The sequence below is a fragment of the Nipponia nippon genome, unplaced genomic scaffold (genome assembly GCF_047370975.1).
Source record: "Nipponia nippon isolate SJK-2023a ecotype South Korea unplaced genomic scaffold, ASM4737097v1 scaffold_5, whole genome shotgun sequence".
NCBI lineage: Eukaryota > Metazoa > Chordata > Aves > Pelecaniformes > Threskiornithidae > Nipponia > Nipponia nippon.
This window is the reverse complement of record NW_028262369.1, coordinates 32,583,467-32,604,215: the sequence shown is the minus strand read 5'-3', so window position 1 is coordinate 32,604,215 and position 20,749 is coordinate 32,583,467. Positions and strand designations below refer to the sequence as shown.

General features: G+C 42.7%; 1 protein-coding gene across 8 annotated transcripts in view; it reads left to right on the top strand.

Annotated features, from left to right (window-relative positions):
* The window catches only part of ST3GAL3 (ST3 beta-galactoside alpha-2,3-sialyltransferase 3), a 203,813-nt gene that overhangs the window by 13,469 nt on the left and 169,595 nt on the right, over positions 1-20,749 (top strand). For 4 of the 8 annotated variants that reach the window (XM_087733945.1, XM_087733943.1, XM_087733944.1 and 1 more), the window contains exons 1-2: positions 1,757-1,850; positions 2,658-2,802. In XM_087733945.1, coding sequence (XP_087590071.1) covers positions 2,688-2,802 — 115 coding nt within the window. In that variant the 5' untranslated portion in view covers positions 1,757-1,850; positions 2,658-2,687. Of the gene's footprint in view, positions 1-1,756; positions 1,851-2,256; positions 2,379-2,566; positions 2,583-2,657; positions 2,803-20,749 lie in introns of those variants that run through there. The other 4 variants (XM_087733941.1, XM_087733939.1, XM_087733940.1 and 1 more) reach the window with 3 other exon arrangements.

Sequence of the window (20,749 nt, the reverse complement as noted above, 5' to 3'; positions counted from 1 at the left end):
AGCACCAGGGAGTGGGCTCGGGCAGTGCTCAGCCGGCCCTGCGCCGTCCAAGGCAGTACCTGCTGGTTGGCATCCGCACCTGGGCTCGCCTGCAGTGGGAGCCGCCACCACGCTGGACACGCTCCTACTTAATTTCCCTTAAACTCACGTGGTTTTTTTTGTTTTTCTTGAATCAGTGATTCATGGAGGGTGGAAACAGGAAATCACTGGGCTGCTTCACTGTCCTGAAGATGCAGGTTTATTCTTTACAGTCTCTTTCCTTTCAGATGACTTTTCCCCCACTATGCCTAATAATTTCCCTAACTCTTTATCATTCCCTCCCTGTGCTGCCTTATACTTGTGTTTCTCACTTGCCCTGTGCCTGACGAGCATTAGGGATACCCAGCAAGGTTGCAGGGCCAGCGGCGAGGAGGGCGATGCCATGGTAAGGGTGAGGTATGGCCTGGCCCTGCTGCTGCAGTGCTCAGGAGGCAGCCATGCAGTAAGAAGGTGGAGATCGTAACGTAACACTTCCGCTGTGTGGAAGCAGCGCCAGCTGTGTGGCACTGGCTGTGCGGCACTGGCTGTGGGGTGTGAGCCACGCTGTGCTGTGGGAGGGCAGCTGGTGTGGTCTGTGCAGCCTAGTGTGGTCCTTGCAGCTTGGTGTGGTCCAGTGGTGGAGGCTGTGCAACTCTGGGAAGCCCAGGGAGGCAGTGCAGTGCCGTGCAGTGGCTGGGCAGGACCTCCTTGGGCGTGCAGTGGTGTGAGGATCTGCAGAAGTTGGAGGACAGTGTGAAGGCGGTGACCCGGGCCAGTGACTGGGTGCTAAACTGGACTGTGCGGCATGGCTAGGTGCAGTGTGGTGCGGTGACTGGAAGCAAGGCAGGGTTGGGCTGCTCTGTGCGGTGGCTGTAGGTTAGACTGGGCACAGCAGTGCAGTGGTTCGAGGCTGTTCTGAGCAGCGTTTGGAGGTTGGGCAGTGCAGTAATTGAAGGGAGGTACAGTGCACTGCGATGCAGTGACTAGAGGCTAGGGAATGCAGCAGCTGGATCAGAGGGAGGTGTGGTACGGTGTCGTGGCTGCAGTGACCGCAAGATTTGGAGGTGTCTCGGCTGGAGGAAGGCGCAGTGCAGTGCAGTGCAGTGACTGGAGCAATGAGATGATGTGGAGCTTAACAGGCAGTGCAGTGCCTGGAGAAGGTCCTCCAGTGCCATGCCTGGAGGAAGGAATGGCGTAGTGGAGTGCTTTGGAGGTGCCACTGAGCGACTTGGAAGCGGTGCAGCGATTTGAAGGAGGAGCAACGCCAGGCAGTGACCGCGGCAGTGCGCAGCAGTGCTGTGCAGCCACTGGAAGCGTGGCGGGGGGGTGCAGGGCAGTGGTGGAAGAGGGCAGGGATGGAAGAGGGCAGCGTGGTGCGGTGGTGGAAGGGGGGATCAAAGGGGCGCAGTGACAGGCGAGGGGGAGCAGCACGGAGCGCAGCGGCGCGGAGCAGCGCCGTGCACTGATCTGCGGGAGAGCGGGGGCGACGAGGGGCTCCGCGCATGCGCGCCGCCGCCCTGCCGCAGCGCCCCTCCGGCGACGACCCCCTGCCGCCCGCCCGCTCGCCATTGGCTGCGGGCGCCTCCCGCGATAGGCTGCGGGCGCAGCCCCCCGCGCCGCCCCATTGGCCGGCGGCGGCCGTTATGCGGGCGGGTTGGCGGGGCGGCGACCCGCCCCGGCGCCCCATTGGCGGCCGCTGTGCCCCTCAGCGTCGCGGCGGCGGCGGCGGCGGCGGCCGGTCCCGCTGCGCCGCGCCCGGCATGGCGGCGCCCGCAGCCCCGCGCCCGGGGGCCGCAGCCGGCGGCCGAGCGCCCAGGGCCGGCGGCGGCCGGGTGAGGAGGGGCGGAAGGGGCGGGCGGGGATCGGGCAGGGCCGGTCCCAGCGGCCGCCGCCGTTTCGACGAGCGGGGCCCGGCGGGGCAGGGAGAGGGGAGCGGAGCCCGGCGAGGCGGGGGCAGGCGGCGGGGTGCCTGGCCCGTGCCCTGCCGCCAGCCCGGCGGTGGCGTGGCGGTGCCCGTTCGAATTCAGCTCCCAGCCGGCCGTTGGCAGCTGTCAGCCGGCGGCGAGCTGCCGTCCTGCTCCGGCCGGGCGGGTCCCGCTCCCCCGGCGCCGTCCCCGCCTTCAGGGCAGCGCGTCTGCTCACCGCGGCGTGCCCGGGGCTCCCGCCGGCCTCCGGCAGGGACCTGCGCCGCCCCCGGCCGGCGGGGGGTCTCCTGCGGGCCCCGCTGTCCCTGGGACCCCCCCCCCGGGCGCTGTGGGTTCGCTTTCTTGGGCTTCCCCGGGCCGGGGAGGACGGCGGTGCTCGCCAGGCCTCCTCGGCTGTGGCGGTTCTGGGACTGATTATCTGAAGTGGGCTGGGGCGTAAGTGCAAAGAAGGAGTTGGGTTGCTGCCCTGTCATAGCGTTGCAGTGCCCTCCTGTCTCTCCGGAACGGCATTTACCCTTGTGACAAGAAAAAAAAGGGCAATTACTTAGGGTGGTAGTTCATATTTCACTGATGCGGTTTGGGTAATTGGTGTGTTTTACCTTGTGGAAAGCACGGTTTTGGATCTGTGTGTTATTGTGGGTATGGGATTGCATGTTTTGGAAGGATGACTGTGGGAGAAGGTGGCTCCAACCTCAACCTGTTTTTCTTTCTCAGGTCATGTAGAAGAGCAGATTTAATGTGAAGATGGGACTGTTGGTGTTTATGCGTAACCTGCTGCTAGCCCTCTGCCTCTTTCTGGTACTGGGATTTCTGTACTATTCTGCTTGGAAGTTGCACCTTCTCAGATGGGAGGATTCAAGTAAGTATGAGCACCGTGTAACTGCTTCTGGGTTCCCTAAAATGTCTGTTAAATAGTTGCAATAGTACTGAGGTGGTTCTGATTTAGTAGTATTAGAGGGATGTGATTAAGCCCAATCAAATGCTGGAGCTTTTAGTATACTTAAGGGGTTGAATTTGTGATTACCTAATGCTCTTTATGGCTTTACTTTTATTACTGGGTACAAAAGCAGGTTCATGCTCTATAAAGCTAGTATTAGAGACTTCAGTTCTTAGAATATTAGTTTATGATCCCTAATTGTCAAAATAAAGAGTTTGTGAGCTTTTGTTCCATGAATTTTTCTGTACATTTAAAAATACCTAAGACAAGGGTTTTTTCTCTGGCAGATTTTGATTTCTTTCTATGATCATATATGCTGGTTACCTCATCATCTTACTTTGTCCTTCAGAAATCCTCATCTTCCGTTTATCTTCCGTGTTATTATCTGCTAACTATCTGTCATTTAAAATGATATGTCTTGACCTTTTTAAGCCCAAAGAGACATCTGACCTCACTGAATACAATCTGAGGATTGTACTGTGCGGTCATGCCATAGGAGGTTTTAGTTGCAATGAGATATAAATTAGACTGAGGTTTGATTGCTCAGTTACCCATCTTATTTTTGGTTGTGTTGATTGCTTTCTTGCTTGCACATGAGAACTGTTTATTGAAAATGTCAAAACAAGACAACAATTCCCTCCTCTCCCCCTCCCACCCAAAACACAAGCCAGCCTTCTTTGCAGCTGTTCCATGGACTGTTTCAGATGTCTCACAGCCAACCGTTGCTCCCTGGATCAGCGGCTGAGAAACACTGATCCAGTAGGATTGTTTCTCTGTCCCACAAAAAGCCATCGATCAGATTCCATCTTTGCTATTGTGTTTCTGTGCATGCTGCTGGAGGTTTCTACAGCAATGCGTATTAAACTTAATATTTTTCTACCTCTACATGCTCCGTATCTGTTGTTGCATGCTCTGAGAAGTTTTGCATGATGACATATGATGACTTGGATGCGACATTTGCACTGATGCAGTGATTTTGACAGGAGGACTGCTAAGGTGTCTTGGAAAACTGAATTTGTAAAAGGAGATGCGTAGTGTCTTTCTGAGCAGGGATTGTTTCTTCAGGTTTGTGCTTCAGAGAGGGACTCAAAAATCTTGATTGTGACCTTCTGAAAACTAGCACTTAAGTCGACGAGGTATAGAAAATCCTTCCTGCGTGAAAATAAGTACAGAATGTAGTTAAAAGAACAGTTTTGCCGTAACTGCTACCACATGATGACCTGTTACGAAATTATACCACCTACCATCCTTTACTTCCTTCATAGCACCAGAAATTGTGTTGGGACTTCCCAAGGCCTGCAAAAAAACCCTTCAGGCCACAACTTGTATGTGAACTTTGTTAAATGTGGAGGAGAAGCTTTGTGTTCATGTGCCATATACCAAGGTGCTGGGGGGGGTTCTAAATTTCCTCAGGTTTCGCTTCTTTGGATTTTGTGTCTTTGGTTTTGTGTGCCATTTGTTACTTTATGCCACGTCAGTCCCCGGGGAGTTTTGTGGTAACTGTGCCTTGTGATGCGATGCTGCAAATCTATATGCAAACGTTGTGGATTTCTGTAAGTGGAACGCTTTTACGCGGGAAGATGACTTTAAGTTGCAGCCTAGTTAGAGTGATTTCTGTTGAGCGTACTGGCTGCTTTCGGGTACCCAGGATGTTCTGACACGAGCACCGTGAGGTGATGTCACAGAATTTTTATTAGGGATGTGTCTCCTTTTTTCTAATCTTGTGTGTAAAATGTGTTCTTCATTTATTCTTGGAAATTGCAGTGCTTGCATTAAGTTTCTTCAACGTGTACAAAGCAATGATGCTAGTTTGAAGATTTAGCTTATTGATCTTTATCAGTTGTCACAATTGATACGGGCTGTACCATTTTTCCTTTTCTTCTAGACACTTTTATGGATTGTGTCTTGAATATCAGATGAAGCTCCTTGAAATATTAGTGTAAACAGCAGTCTAGTGTACGAGGGCAAAATTTTCTGTGATTACTTTTGAAAACAGTTAAGGTCATACCAGTTTTCAGTTGATCTTCAGAGTTTTGTATACATCAAAAAATGTTTTATTTATCATTTAATTTTACATGATTATGCATGTAATTTTACATGATTATGCAGATTTAAAATACAAATTTGAAAGCCTGTACTGGCAAACTTGATATGAAGAGTTAATGTTAAGCTTCTATAAATAAGCGTTTGCAAGTTAACAAATGACAGAATTCAAGTTGCTCATTTAACCATGATTAGGCTTCCTTGAGCCTGTGTAATACGATACAATGTATAATTATACTTTCTGTTTTCTGAAGGGGAGCCTGGCTTAGTTCAGTGCACAAGACAGGTGGTGCTTGATAGCTGTTTGTGGTTTTATTTCCTGAATTACAATTCAGTGTGTGACCTTGCAAATTTCCTTAAGATTAATATGATAATGCTGATGTCCCCAAAGGCAAAACTAAGTTAGATGTGTTAATTTTGGGGTGATTAATAATCTAAGATTATTGATTTTATGTGCAAGTTATCTTCTTATTAAATTATTTTCTCTTTTCTTGTGACCAGTGTCTTTATTTTGTGTAATAGTGACTCCCTAGCTTCAGTAGTCACATTCATCTTTTCTCTGTTCTGTTTTTTGTGTTAGAGAGGGCATGAAACTGAGCTGATCCTGATATCCGACACCCTTGCAATCTCTTCAGAGACTGGTTTTAGTAAACTTGACACCTGTATTTAATATTGGACACAAACAAATTTACCATAGAGTATGGTGAAAAACACTTGATCTGCTTACTTGCTGCTTGTGTGTTTTGTTCACTTAATGTTTTAGAAAATGCCTGTGTATGTTGTTGTTATGGATAAATTTGAATGGTAACTCTGTAAGGAATCTAGTCACACTGAGACTTCGATGTTTGTATATTTAGCTGCTAAAGTAAATTAATAGTTAAAGTAATGTGTTTATTTGTACTTCTGACACCTCCAAGAAAGGAGGCTAAACTTCTGAATAGACTGAAAGATACACATCAGTGTTTCTCTTAGCATCTCCTTTTAACATTAAATCTGTCCTCCATGAGTGATGCCTTAGTGAGTTCTGAGAGATTGTTCTCCTTACTGTGTGACTCTGCACCTTGCCAAAATACAAAGGAGAATAGGAAAGAATTAATTCTCTAAGGCTTATCTTTCCTGTGACAAGAATAGATTGAATTCAGCTAATGTGAACTAATTAAGGTTGAATTAAGTTCAACTGCTTCTTGCATTCAAGACAAACCTCCAGTGACTGCTACCCCTCTCTCATCCTTTTAGTGAGTATCATGGCTGGCTACGATCCCCGAGCCTTCTTTCATGTCGGTGGCAATATATTGTTAGTTCTCAGAACAGTAGCAAAGTACAAAAAAGTGGTGTGTAACAGTGTGAATGCAGGAGGGCTTTTGAGTTCTGGTGATCATTGGGAGTATATGAGCAGTGTTTAGGACAGAGGTAAGCTTTCCTTTTTCTTTTTTCTTTCCTGATTTCTGTAATGCAGCTTCAGTCTCTGACAACAGTGGTAAGAGACGTATACCGTCCTTGCACGTTCTTCCCAGACAGGCAATAATGACAGATGCTGCAGCCCTCTGATTGAGAGTGTTGAGTTGCACAGAGGTGTGCTAAGCACGTAGAACTGACAATGTGATGTGGGAGACAAACAAGGAAATAAGAAGTTTGGTATCAGGTTTAGCTGTCCTGTACGTTCTAGAAGGACCTTGCAGCAGCAGATAATCATAACTCTGTTCATTGTGTTTCTGGACAGAGTTGTCAGGGAATTCTTATGTAGTAGTGGTAGTGATAGGAGCAGGTTTTGAAGGTTTGAGACATGCACTGCAGCCTCTTTGCTAACAACTCCCTCTCCTATCCCTTCTACCTTCCCTGATGCTTTTGGCTCTGAGGAGGAAGGAAGATGTTACCTGTACGAGTGTGAAGAAGACAGCACAGGGGAAGCTGCCCCATTATCTTTGAAAAGTACGATGGGAGAAGGAGTCTTGCTGACGGTGCCTCTTAGATTTGCTTTATCAGCTTGGAGGAATGCATTTTTACCCATAACTGAAGGACAGAATGTAGTCATGTTAAAATTTAATATTGATGTTTGTTACTTAACCTGGTATGTGTATAGCTGATTTTGCAACTTAAAAATGAATGTGTTGTAAGGAGGGAATGATTCCATTAAAAAATGTCCTGGCTATGGAAATATTGGACTCGTTCCCCTAAGGCAGCTTGCCCCCTATCCCCCCCCCCGCCCCCCAGTATTGAAATATACTTGGGACAAGGACAGTATGATGCTATTTTCCTATTCTGTATTGTATTTCTATCTACATTAGCATTGAATTAATTTAAAGCAATATATACTGTACTTCAGGTACTTTTGCCAAAACTTAAGTTAATACAATTTGTAGCTACAGATTTTGAGCTTGTCAGTTTGAAAGTGGCTTTTGAAACATCTCCAGGTATGTTTTGTTGATGTCTCCATAAAGAAATCAAGTCACTACTTTGTCATCTGTTGCTCCGTGTTATTTTCCACTCTAATTCTGGAAAGGCAGCCAAAGAGATAAAGCTCTGGGAAGAGATTTTCTGAAGGTATTTCAGGACCCTTATCCTTTTTTTTTTTTTTTTTAAATGTCTGTTTCCATGGGAACTGAGGAGACATAAACAGGCAAAACTGACTTAGTTCTGGTTGCAGGTTTTTAGTCTGCTTGCATTTCCATGGAAACCAGTCTTGCAGCAGAAAAGGCTAAATTAATCAAAAGCAATCAAACCTTTATCTTTAATATAAATACTGATTTCTCTCTTTTAAAGTGAAATGGTATTTTTGTCAATTGTTGTATTAGGGAATAAAAATGTACTGAAGAAATGGATCTTTTTACAAGGGTTTGGAACGTGCATGCTCCTTCTCATGTGGCTAAAGCCTCATGGTATGTGTGATGGTATGTAGTGTGGGTACAACTGTTGTATCTTGAGTTACTGGGGGTGTCATTTGTTCTACATTAAGGGAGTGGATCTTGCATACACTGACATCTGACTTCCTTCCATTGTTTAATGAAAAACAAATGAAAAGACATTTAGTCGGTGTGTGAGCAACTAGGCCATGGAGACAAACTTGTCCCCTTTGTGGAGAGATGTATGTAATAGTTTCGTGTTCAAACCCTCCTCTCTGGAGTTACTGTCCTACTTTTCTTTGCCAGAAGAAGGAAATGCAGGAGTGTTCCTATTAAAAAAAAAAAAAACAAAAAACAAAAAAACAAAAAACCAAAAAAACGCCAAAAACCTCTGGGCCAGCTCAGCTTGGCATTGGGAACATAAATCTCTGATGAAAGTGGTTTGAGCTGAGCTGCCTGAATTTATGGTTGGGTGGATGAGGGAGCATATCCTTTTTTACTGTAGAATTACAAAGCACTCATGCCCCTGTTGTGAGAGGTGGCAAGCAAATTCAAGGAAATAGTAAGCATTTCCATTGCTCTGTATCTGTCTATGGCCTTAGCCTTAGGGGTGTGTGTTCTTTAGGGAAAACTTTATTGCTGTTGCTGCCACTCCCTAGGCTGAAGAGCCTGAGACACTTGAACCTTGTGGGCATTAGCTTTTTTAAAAAACTGTTTTGGAGAGTATTATGCAGCAGTGTACATTTCCTGTAGCCGTTGCTTTTTTGCTTTGCAGGAAGAGACTGGGAACAGCATTGAGACAGATTATTGTGAACTCACTAATGTTTGAGTCATTAGTAACTTCAAGGTTTGTTTCATGTGCTCAGCTGTTCTGTAGTGCTGTACTTACTGCACCAAAATTGAGAACAAATGTTTAGAAAGTTCACATAACATGGATCCAGCTACAGATTTAAGGAATCTCTTTGCTACTTTTCAGATGCTTTAGGGATTTGAGGATCACAATGATGCTTTTTGAAACAACTGTTCCAAATAGGAAGTAATGTTATTGAGGCAGCAGCAAATATTAGAAACCAAGATGTGAAAATACGAGTTAAAACAACTGTTGTCTGGTAAAGTAGCTTAACTTCTCTAAGAATTCTCCTGTTGGGCTGAAACGTTCCACTTGCGTTCAGCTTGAAACTGAAAACTTTAGTGTACTAACTACGCTGGATGATTCTCTTCTCTGTGCAGAACACGGAAAAATGGAGTTAGTGCCCAGAAATTGTTACCGCTGTTTGAGTGACTTTGTGCTCTCTGTTAACCTGCCAGAATAAGGAGCCTGGCTAAACTTAAACTCCTGCAACTCAGGACATTCAGTTGTGGTGGTATCTTCCATGGCTGGAATTGTGCCAGCTACTTTTTGCTTGGCTGGAGACAGATGGGTGCGTTCCTGATTCCTCTTGCTCTGGCTGTTCGATGCAACTGCACAGAACCGCCTGCCCTTTCCACCGGGGGCAGCTGCCTGTCTGCCACCAGGACAGAACAGACAGTCTAGTCAGCGAATATGAACCAGAACTTTTAAGGTCTATGAAAGAGTTAAAAACAAAATACAAAAATTTCACAATTGCTTCTGTCTTTTAGAAGGCAGCGCTTCACAAGTTAGGCCAAAGAAACAGGAGAATGAAAGTGCTTCATCTTTGTCTGACCTGTTAGTGCATATTTAGTGAAATACCCAACGTTACTTTACAACCTTGCTGTTCTAGGGACCCTGCTGTCTCTCCAGGAATTTCTAGTGCTGCTCTAGTGTTAACAGTGCAGGACAAAACTCTGCTAGGGCAACGAGAAATGATGCATGAAAGAGCTGTGACGGAGGGAGCAAGCATAATGTTGCCTTGTCCTTGGGATTTCTCCAGAGGAGGAAAACTCCCTGGACACTCTTCAGGCTTTAGGAACCTACAGGGGCAGGTTTAGTGAAGGGCAGTAAGAGCATAGCACCCTAAGCACTTTGTGGATCAAGGAGTGGTTGTAGTGCTGTACTCATATTCATCTTTATTCTAGCTTCATTTTAGCTTTTTCAGCCCTGGGTTACTGTTTTAGTTCTGAGCTAATGTTGACTTTTGAGCAAGATAGAAAAGCAAGGTGCAACAATACTTCTCCATCCCTCTACACACAGCTGGGCCTCCATTTTGCATCCTAAAATAGTAAGGTGCTCTTTCTTCTCTTCACAACAGCAGTCTTGTTGCTGTTTGAGTCCCTGTTCAAGCCTTTATATTTCCCCCTCTCTCCACTTGTATGGCTAGCTGACAGGTGCGATTGAGGAACTTGCCCAGTTTAAAACAGAGTGTGGTTTTGTTTTGCTCAGTTGACCTTAACCTGATTTTGTGTTTCACTTGCTTCGCTTGCTCGACTCTTGTGCATTTTCTCCCTACCGCCCCCCCCCCCGCCCCCCCCCCCCCAAGTTTGGGAAGGGTATGTTCCTGTGACTTTTGATAGGCGGACTGGGATAGTGTTCATAAGGGGCAGCACTCAGTGTCTTACATGCAGCCGAAGCTGTGTCCACCGATAAATTTTTTCAGAGGTCAAAGTCAGCAGCTTTCCATATTCTGGAAAGTACAATGCAGTGAAAGCACTTTACCTCTTTTAGCAATTGCTCTGCAGCTGAGTGCTTTCAGAGGTGAAAGGACTTATTCATCTCAGCTGACTGTGAACCCCTCAGCAATGAGTTCAGCTGGAAACAATACCTCCCTGTGAAGACTGTCTCATCTGCCTTAGTGAGTGGTTCTCTGCCTTCCCTCCATCTTGTCACTGTACGTCCCCTTGGTGCATGGAGCGTGCACCTCTGACCTGTAGCTGTTGCAGCAATGGCTATTGTGCCTTAAGGTATTGCCAGCCTTAATGGAAGCTCCACCCTATCACTCGTTTGATAGAATAGATCACACGGACTTTCTCCATCGGCTTTAATACAGGCAGGCTGGTTTTGAGCACCTTTCATGCCCATTTCAATTCTGCTTCACGTCAGTTCTGCTGATGTTGTTGGGGCAATAATTTCTGGCACAAAGGAGGTAATAGGTGATTTGTCTCGAGTTGGACAGCTGTTGCTGCTGTGATCTTCTGACTGTGGCCTTAGTACTGATTCTGACCATGTCTACCACATTTAGGGATGTTTTGCAGAGGAGATTTTTCCTAGATTGTTATCTTCTGCCAACCTTTTTGGTGCTCTCGTCACTATAACGTCTCATATTTTCCTCATTGCAGTCTGGGTTTACGTCACAGTGTCAGGCTGAGGCAATAAAACAGCCAAGCCTGGGTATGACTTGCAAGGACAAGTACAATTGGGTCATGAGGTGTAGCTCCATATGAATTATGTATCTCTTCTGCACTTCAGAAGGAATGTAATTGTGCACCCAGGCATCAAGCAAAAAGTAATTTGTAGTGTGTGTGCATTTCCTGAGTAGATGTTTGAACCTGAGATAGCTGATTTCAAGTGGTTACTCCTTCATGGCACCACATGATTATATTGCTCTTGTATGCATTGCTTTCTTGAGGAAGTAATAGCATGTGAGGACAGTGCCAAAATTCTAGTCAGGTACAGAAACTACAGGATGTTCCTTAACCAGTTCTTGATATTTTGAATAACCAAGTGCCTAGACAATCCGAGAGAGAGACAGAGAGATATCTCTGAGGGTCAGAATTTAGCATTTCTTGCTCTGTTCCAAAAAAGAAAAATCAGAATGTGTTAAAATTAGCTATTTCCATTTTTAAGAGCTTATAAACATGTATGTTGCTTGTCTTTAACTTTTTTCAGGTGATGCTAGGATCCCTCCTACTTTAACTCAGTCCCTGTTACAGCATGTCATTTTTTCACAGTGATTATCCTATGGATTTGAGTGTTAGGGATGCTGATTGAACGTGAGGCTCATCTGAGCTGCAGCAGTGCAGTATGTATGTTCCTTAATAGCTCCTGGAACAAGGCGAGTTAACACAGTGTAACTACAGAAAAGTTTAACCAGTATCTTTTCTAGCTACAGTGAGCGTAGGTGTTCCGAGGAGTATCTTTGTTAAAAACATTATGCACAGATGCATGTGTGTGTTAAAGAAGTAGTGAAAATGAGATGCCACAGAAATCAATAAAGGCTGAGTTTTCCCGACAGGTAAGTAGCTGATGGCTTCCTACATAAGAAGGCTTACTCTAAATAAATGTTGACAAAGTTAATAATTTATAAGTGCAATTGCATCTTTTTATCTTTGGCAGAAATGAATCAACCTCTGAATAGCTTTAATACTATGCAAGTATTGCTTTTCAGCCGTGATTGTGTCTAGTGACCATAATAAAAAAAATGTACGGAGACACATTTCTCAGGATGAAGGATGATCACTTAAATAGGCTTGACTTAGGAAGGCAGAGGGAGCTGAAGCACCCGACAGTAAAATTATTCTGTGTCACACAGCAGCTCAAGGGCAGAGCTATGAATAGAATAAAGGTCTCAGGGTTTTTGATCTAGTGTCCAGCTGGCCAAATGAGGCTCCCTCTCCTGTAGTTACGCATTCTACATCTGCGTAGTTCAGGAGAGCAGTAATATGCTGAAGTTGCTTGCTTGGGGCAGAGATCATCTGCTGGTATTTGTAAAAACACAGCAGTATTTCAAAGTGCTGTATTGATAATAACAAGACTGGTGACGGTCTGCATGGGCAGTGCTGGTGGCTTGATGTAGGTACTGTAATTAGGGTATGATGTGGCCAGTGTAAGTTGCTGCTAGAAGTTGCCTAAGATGCATCTGTGGAAGTGCCTTAAGAACTGAGTGTACAACTTGAACAGTTGTGAATGCTGGTGTGGGCTTTTTCAACCTTCAGATTTACCACATCAAAAGAGCACCATACTTCATGCTTTCAGCTGCACTAATACCGCAACCACCTTTTTCTTTTTAAAGGTAGTATTTTTTTTATAATGGAAAATTTTAATTTTGCTCTCCGTACTCAAACACAGAACTCTCTCTTCTATTTAAACTTAAAAAAAAAATTATGTTCAGGCACAGACTAAGCTTCTAGAATTTCTGCTCAAAGGATGAAAACTGAGCTTTTGAAAAGAGGGGAATAATGGAACAGTTCAGGCAGTTTTAACCATAGCAATCACTAATGCTCTAGGTATAATTAGAAATCTAATTACTGTGAATTTAGTTGCTAAGACTTTTCTGCCTTTTGAGACTTGCCCCACACAATTCTATCAGGTTCCAAATAGAGCATAGGCAGTTCTCCATTATACTACTAGGAAATTAGTAATGCTGCTTTTTTCTGTTAGCACTGTTGCCATAATCTCTCTTTAGAAGTGCCTTATCTGAACATGGGGAAGGCTTTTATTATTTTTAAATATGATTCATTATAACATTGATTTCTATGTATTTGAGTTCAGAGCTTTTGTGTTTGGGTCCAGTACTTCATTAGGAGCAGAAGCCTGAGTTAATACAATGTAAAGACTGCAAATTGAATTCTAGTGAAAAAATGTGTTAATTCTGATTGAATTTTCTAAATTTGCCTCATATTTAAGGATGCTGCAGATGTAGTTTGAATATTTCTAAACTTATGAAATATGTTTGCACATTGAAAAATAGGCCTTATTTTCATTATGAAAATATGAAAGCTTCGCTACTGTATAATAATATACTACTTCTGCTTTCTGCATATTGTTTCCCACAAAGTTAGTTTTATAATTACAGCATATTGTGTTATTTGAGAAATAGTTTGTTCTCCTATGAATAGAGACCATGCCGTTTTATGAAGGGATTGCCTTTAAGCTGGTGTTTCCTGACCTTTGAATGCCTTAAGTTTCTTGACGTAGTTACTAAAACTTTTTTTAAGAAGAATTAAAAATAACTCATCAACTAGGGCTAAGTACTCTTTATCATGTACTCTCCTATGCAAATTGCACTTCCTGCTTCAAAGGATGGATGGATGACGGACTGGAGAAATCTGCTGTTGTCTAGTGATTTGCTGCTTTCCTGATACAGCCTTGATGCAGATGCAGAATTCTTGTGATTAAGTATGGCTTCAGAAAATGGCAAATGAGAAGTGAGAGGAACCATTAGGTGAAGAACAAAAAACTTGCTTTTGGGAAGTTCACTCATTTCTAGCAAACATTGTAATTGTAGCATAAAAAAGAACTAAGATAAGAAATTTTTCTGCAGACTTCAATGTAATTTCAGGAAGTTAGGGCTACTTTGATTTTGTTTAAGACTTAACAGTGTAGCCAAGAGGTTTAAAAAAACCCCTCTTGGCTGTTGTGTATTAATTGTCGGTTTTGACATAATGCTGCGCTAGTAAAAGTATACCTGTCTCAGCAGTCATGGATTTGTTTGTGCCTTTGCAGGAATGGAATTACCCCATAAGTATCTTTCCTTATCCTTGTCCCTGTTCACGATGTTAACTAATCTTGCGATGGTTTCTTTCTTCAAGGACCTATTTATAAAAATGTTTGATATACCTGTATGATTAATTTTGAATTTTTCCATTATTTGTCTGGAAGAGCCAGAGAAAACCTGTAAGACAATTTAACCCTCAGACAGCTTTGCTGCTTGTGTTGTGGACCAGCTGGATTTGAAGAGTTGTTCACACTTGTGTGGAAGCATTTAGTAGACCTGTGATATTTACTGTCCAATCTCTCTCCCTGAGAACTCTCTATAATGTACCTGGAACTGTCTGCTATGGTATCCCTATTACCTTTTCCTGCAGGAGCAGTTCTTTTTTTCTTGTTTTATCCTTGTCTGTTTCTATAAGCAACAGGTTTTTTTAAAAGGCACATTGTATGTTATGCTTGAAGAAGTGAAAGTTGCATGGAATGCTGTGATTTTTTTTTTTCTTTTTTCCTGAGGAATTGAGGTTTTTTGCTTGGTTCTCTGACCTAATTTTTTTTTTTTTCCTTTTCTAAATGCTTTAATCTTGTAAAGACTAAGTAACGTGATAGGTAATGTGAAATGAATTCTGAACTTGCTGTACTGGCAAAGTTTTTGCTGAGCCCTTGGCTAAGCAGCTTCTGCTCCTCTGGCTTGCATTCAGATATGCTGGAAAACTTGTTTGTATAGTGAATTGGACCAGGAAACTGATATAGTGTGAAAATAAAGAGGCCTTCTCTTCCCCCTCCCTCCAGCCCTTTAGGAAATGTTATTTTTAATCCATACCAGGCAGGCTGACATGCTTAAACCAGTATTTTTGCTAAAAAATTCTTGCAGCCGCGCAGGTGAGGGGTCAAGCTTGAAAGGCTGTGGCTTGTTGAAGCGTGCGGTTATTGCAGGTACCACGGGAGGGCAGCAGATGTCTTCTGCTTCACCCCCTCACCAGCACTCCCCTGCCACGTCAAACCCTATGGCGAGTTGAATAAATATTATTTAAAAAAGAAACAGCCCACAAACGAACACCCAAATCAAACCAAAAAGCACAGCGTTCTTCTTTCCTTTGCAGTTACGAAGCTGCCACTCCCTGGGTGAATTTTAGCAAATACTACATTAAAAAAACCTTCTATAGAGTCACTTCATTTTTAGAGTAACTTAATTTGGAGGAACTTTGCTATTCATATCCAGTCCACTACTGTTGCCAGTAGCTATTTTCATAATCTGATCAAGTCCCATCTTGTGACAAGTTTCTGTTTTTGCCTCCTGACACTCCTATTCAGAAGGTCTTTTCGTGCCTTACCCTAATAGCTGGATCTTCTTTTTTAATTCAGTTGAAATTATGCATATGCCTAAAGAACCTGTGGAGAGTGGGAGACATTACACAGGGATGTAAGGCTCTGAGTACCATGCTTGTGTTATTGCAGAGGGAAGAAAAATCTGGACAAATCTAAAGTTCTTAGGAAACCAGGCTTTGTTACTTCAATTATTTACAGAACAGCTTATTTTATTTAAAGGACTTTTGCTAGTTGAGGAGAAAGAAGAAAAGTTCTAACTATGTAATCTTATCTCATGGGTTGGTGCTGTGGTGAAAATCTGGATACTTCTAATCCTGAGATCCTTCTTGCAGACATTGAAGCAGAGAAGGAGAATAAAGAATGAAAGACACATTTGATAATTTGAGTTGCTTTCTACCAGGTAGAATTTATATGGGAGCTGAAGACCAAAAAATGCTGAAGTTCTCTGCCAAGTGATGATGACATGTTTATAATTTTTAAAACAACTACTGCTGTTAATTTCACGTACTTTAAAGGGAGAAACAAAATAATTTTGGGGGGAGACAAGCTTGTGTTAAGAAGTACATCTGTTGTATATCTCTTTCATGTTTCATGGCAAAATCTGTATGGGTAAGTTCTGCCCCTCCGTCACTGGTAACAGTCTCATGGAAGAACGACTGTGTCTGGTCAGACCAGAGGCCCAAGTAGCGTGGTGTCTTAGAAAACTGTCATTGGGGTTCGCATTTACTGTTGTTTCTCCCATCCCACTTTCCTATCTTCCTGCACTGTGTGACCTTTGATTTCCTGAGACAGATGTGTTGTCTTTTCATGTAATAGTGCCTGCTAAGATTTTCTGACGTAAACTTGTCTGACTACTTTTCAAACCTATATATAAGCTTCTGGTACCATCTTCCCATGCTATTGAGCTTCCCAAACTAATGGTGTTGTATGAAAAAGCACCTTTAAACATAAATGAGTTAAGAAGATGGGGAAATGATTTAATTTTTCAAAAAACATTTGGTAACATTGCCCTAAATGAATGGCAAAGTGTTTTATTTATTTGATTTTTTTTTTAAAAAACAAAAAAAAAGTGATTAAGAAGATAGTGTAGTGAATGTTTAACTCTGGGTAGAAATTATGATAAGAGTCTAAGAATTTATCTGGGTTCAGAAAAGAATTTAATATCTATATAGAGGTTGGCAAAACTAAGAATGTCTGACTAACCAAGAGTTTAGAAAGCCAGATTTGGAAAGAGAATGAATGTTACTTCAAAGTATTAAACTTCTTTATGTGAACTTACTGGGAAAAAAAATACATTCTGATTGAAGTGTTTCTTTTAAGGATGCCTCAGATGTGACTGAATAGAGGTATATTCTTTTCTTGTGAATTTTTGCCCTAATCTTGTAGTGGATGCTCTCGACAGAGGAATTCCTGCGTATTGACATCTGATGATTTTAGGTTCTAAATCTACCATTTTAGGAAACGTATTCCAAATTGCTGCGCTTTTCCAAATGTTTCCTATGTTGTAAGCACCTAAAGATTAAGTGCACATATTACATTACTCCTTTGAAAGCAACTAATCTTTGTACTTGTTAGATTCACATGTGCTAACTGTTTATATGAGATCAGCTTGAAAATGAAAGTAGATTTATTCCAGCAAAGCAGGGTTAAATTTGGAATTAGGCTTGGGAAATATTCAGAATTAGCCTGTGGTTGATGCTGGTCTCTTCTCTGTTACTTTATTACATCATTGTTTTGAAACTCAGGAAAGCTTAATAATACTCTGTCTTCTGGCTCAGGTTGATTCTGAGAAGTAAATTAAAGCTAATTTGGAGTGACCAATCAATCAATATGCCTTCCTGATTTGCTTCGTTGCAAATTAAGAAGGCAGTGTTTTTCTGGAGTGGACTCTCCATCTCTATCTTTATTCTGTTGTTTAAAACAGAATCCTTTTTGCTTCTCTCTCACCTGAGTTTATATTAATATATTTTTCTGGGTCCATTTAGCCATTATCACTGCAGGCTTAGTAGTAAAAAGAGCTTTTTTACTAAATGCAACTGTGCTATACTCTCACATTTGTGCATACATATGTAACACGTAAAAATCTGGCAAAAAACTTACTTATCATCTTGTGTTAGGTCTCTAAATACAGAAATCTAGAGGAAAATACACCTACATTTATTAGTCTTAATGTGCCCCTTACTGTCCAATTCTTTCCGGTTTATCTTTCAAAAATTTTCAGTGTTTTTAAGAACAGAGGAAGACTGCAAAATTATAGGATAACACCAGTGGGAAGGAACTGTAAGGAACTCTCTAGTCCAGCCTCCTGGTCAAAGCAGTGCCAGTTACGAGGTGTGACCAGGTCTTTATCCAGTCAGGTTTTGAAAACCTCCAAGAATGGAGACTGCGCAACCTCTCTGCACAGCCTTTTCCAATGCTTCACTGTTTTCATGGTGAACAGACTTTTCTTTACACCCAGTCCAAACCTCGTTTGTTTCAACTTATGCCTACTGCCTCTCATCGTCCCACCATGTGACACTTCAGGAACCAGGCTCTGTTTTCTTGGTGACCTTCCTGCAGGTGCCCTTCTTTCTCCCCAAAGCTTTGTCTTCTGCAGGCTAAACAAGCCTCGTTCCCTCAGTCTCTCCTCATAGGTCTTGTGTTAGCGCCCTGGTATTTGATCATCTGCACAATCCCTTGTTTGTCTCTGGCCCTCCCTGGAGACCAGGCATGATGCATTAAGACAGAGGGCTCATTGTCATTTGGAGGGGTTAGTGGTTTCGGTTTTTTTCTTAAACTTTTTTACCCCTTCATGTCAGTTAAATCATTGCATATACTTTCTGGTAGTTGACCTTCTGTATCAGACACCTCTTTATTGTGTATTTGTTGTACTGGAGGTGCATGGTATCTGTATTGGGAGCTTGCTGAAGAAATGCCAGATCAACGAAGGGGCACTTAACAGTGAACGTACGATATTGAATGTATTGAATATACAATAACAATATAGGTAATGCTGTTGTTACCACAAAGGCAACAGTGCAAACAGAAGCAAAAGTGCTTCTCAAGAGGCTCAGTCCAAAAGCAGTCACTGTTAAGGGAGTGTAGAACAGAGCAGAAAAGCAGACTTCGGGCAACAAACGCCCACTCTAGGCAACCTGTTCCATGGTGCTCTAGTAAAGACATCTTTCCTAAGGTCCAGTCTGAACCTCCTAATCTGTAACTTGCGTCCATTGTCAGTTCCTTCCCCTGAAGGACTCACAGGATGGTAAGGGCATTGAGTATGTTTTCCATATGCCTACTCTTTTTTTTTTTTTTTTTCTTTCTATAAATGTAATTGTAGGTAGAAAGTGAAGTCCTGAAGGCAGAGTGAGAAGTGGGGTGTTCCAAGATGATCAGAGCGCTCTCTTGAAATTCCAGAGCTCAACAGATGATAAAGTCAGTGAGGAAAGGCAGTGGCTGTTTGTGCAATGCTACTAATTTAGGCTCTGAGTACTTGACACGCAGCTATTTAGTAAGCTCAGAATAACAGAGAACTATTTGGAAGAGGATGGCTGTTACAGAATGCTGTGTAATCAGATGTCAAGGACTGGCGTGAGGACGATGGTTGCAAGGGAGGCCATGCATGTGGTAATTGGCTCCCTCTGGAGAAGACAGTGCTGCTGAAAATGGCTGGATTGGGTGCGAACACTGCTGCCCTTGAACTGCTGCTGCTGCCAGCTATTAATGATAGGCACGGCTGGGTTGTGACTAAAAATGTGGAGATATTTGGAGTGTTGAACACGGGTTTGATCTTCACTGAAGTGCCTACAAATTTGGGTTTGCAACCAGTTTCAAGGGCAGTTGGGCGACTGCAATATGTTGCATCCAAAAAGAGTAGTGCCCTTAATTTCTCCCTTGTGTACTTTGTTTGTTTTTTCTAATCCTCTTGAGCATGTGTTGCTTATTCTGTCACGTTTCAACTTTCTGGACTTCTTTCTTCAACTCCTTCTAGGTCTGCAGTTTCTGGTATAGCACAGATGTTATTTTCCAAACTATTTTTGAGGTAGTTTGGTTTTTTTTTTTAGTCAGGCATCCACACGAAGCTGTTTAAATCTCTCCCATGAATTGCTTCATTGATTCAAAACTCTTTGTGGTATAGGAACACTTGAGGTACTCCCTTAGTTGTGCAATAAGATGTCTGCTGGTGATGACCATAGGCTAGTATGTTGCCGATTCATCTACCTTTTGAGTCCTTTTAGCCATTGTATGCAATTTTCTGTCTTTGTCTGCAGTGACTACACCAGCAGTAGTGGTTGTCTGTTTTTCGTAGCAGTTCCACTTGTTGTCCTTCAAAGGTGACGTTTCCAAAGCATGCAAGCTAATAATCAATGACAAATACCATAATCTCTTCTCTTTCAGTAAGAGCTGAGAAGCGAGTATATACTTCTTCTAAGCTATTTTCTCTTAAAATAACTTCTGTCAGTTCCTCCTAGCATGTGCCAGTGTATGCTTTATAAAACATTTTAATTAAAAAACATTATTTGTGGTATTTCCTTTGTCCATGTCCAGTGGGAGCTATTGGGATGAATGTTTCCACAAGGCTTCATTCTGCATTGGCAAGGCTTTGCATTTTGCATTGATTGCTGGGTGGTTCCCTTCCGACATCCCATGCCTCATCTCTGAAATGTCTGTCTGGTCCCATAAAATGTTTGGGGAAATGCGGTTATATGCTATCACGTGGGGTATAAATCCCCTGCAATTGCATGTTGGATGCTGTACTCTCAGACAGGATTATAAACACGTGAAGGTGCTTATATAGTAGAAGTTTCATCTTGAAGATAGGAGTAAATCCAAGTTAATAATTTTTAATTTCTCTTTTCCTCCATGTTGTTTCTCCGTGAAGGCAAATGCTTTTGGCTTCTCTTAGAGGACAAGCTTGAAAGTGTCTCAAATTTCTAGATGAACGCTGGGCAGTTGTACTGAGAAAGAAGTTATGTTTCTGTGATTGTAACCATCTTGGGACTTGGGCTGTATTGAAAAATAATGTGTCTACTGCCATAAGGCAGAAACCTCCTTATTGCTGTCCTGATGTTACAAATGGGTGAAACTTAATTTTTAATTTGTTTTAAAAGCACTAACAGCAGAAAGATGTGAGAATAGCAGTCCTGAACAGTCAATCTGTAGGTAAGGAAGGGATGGTGTTAAGTTCCAAAATATGCATTTAAGCTTTAAAAAAATAATGAGTATTTATTTTTAACTGCTAAAATTTCACTTATTTTCATATTTATGTTATGTATCTCAGTGCCATTATCTTGCATTTTTGTACTCCAGGTGCTCTGTCTTTTAGCCCAGCTACCTCACTGGCATTAAAAAA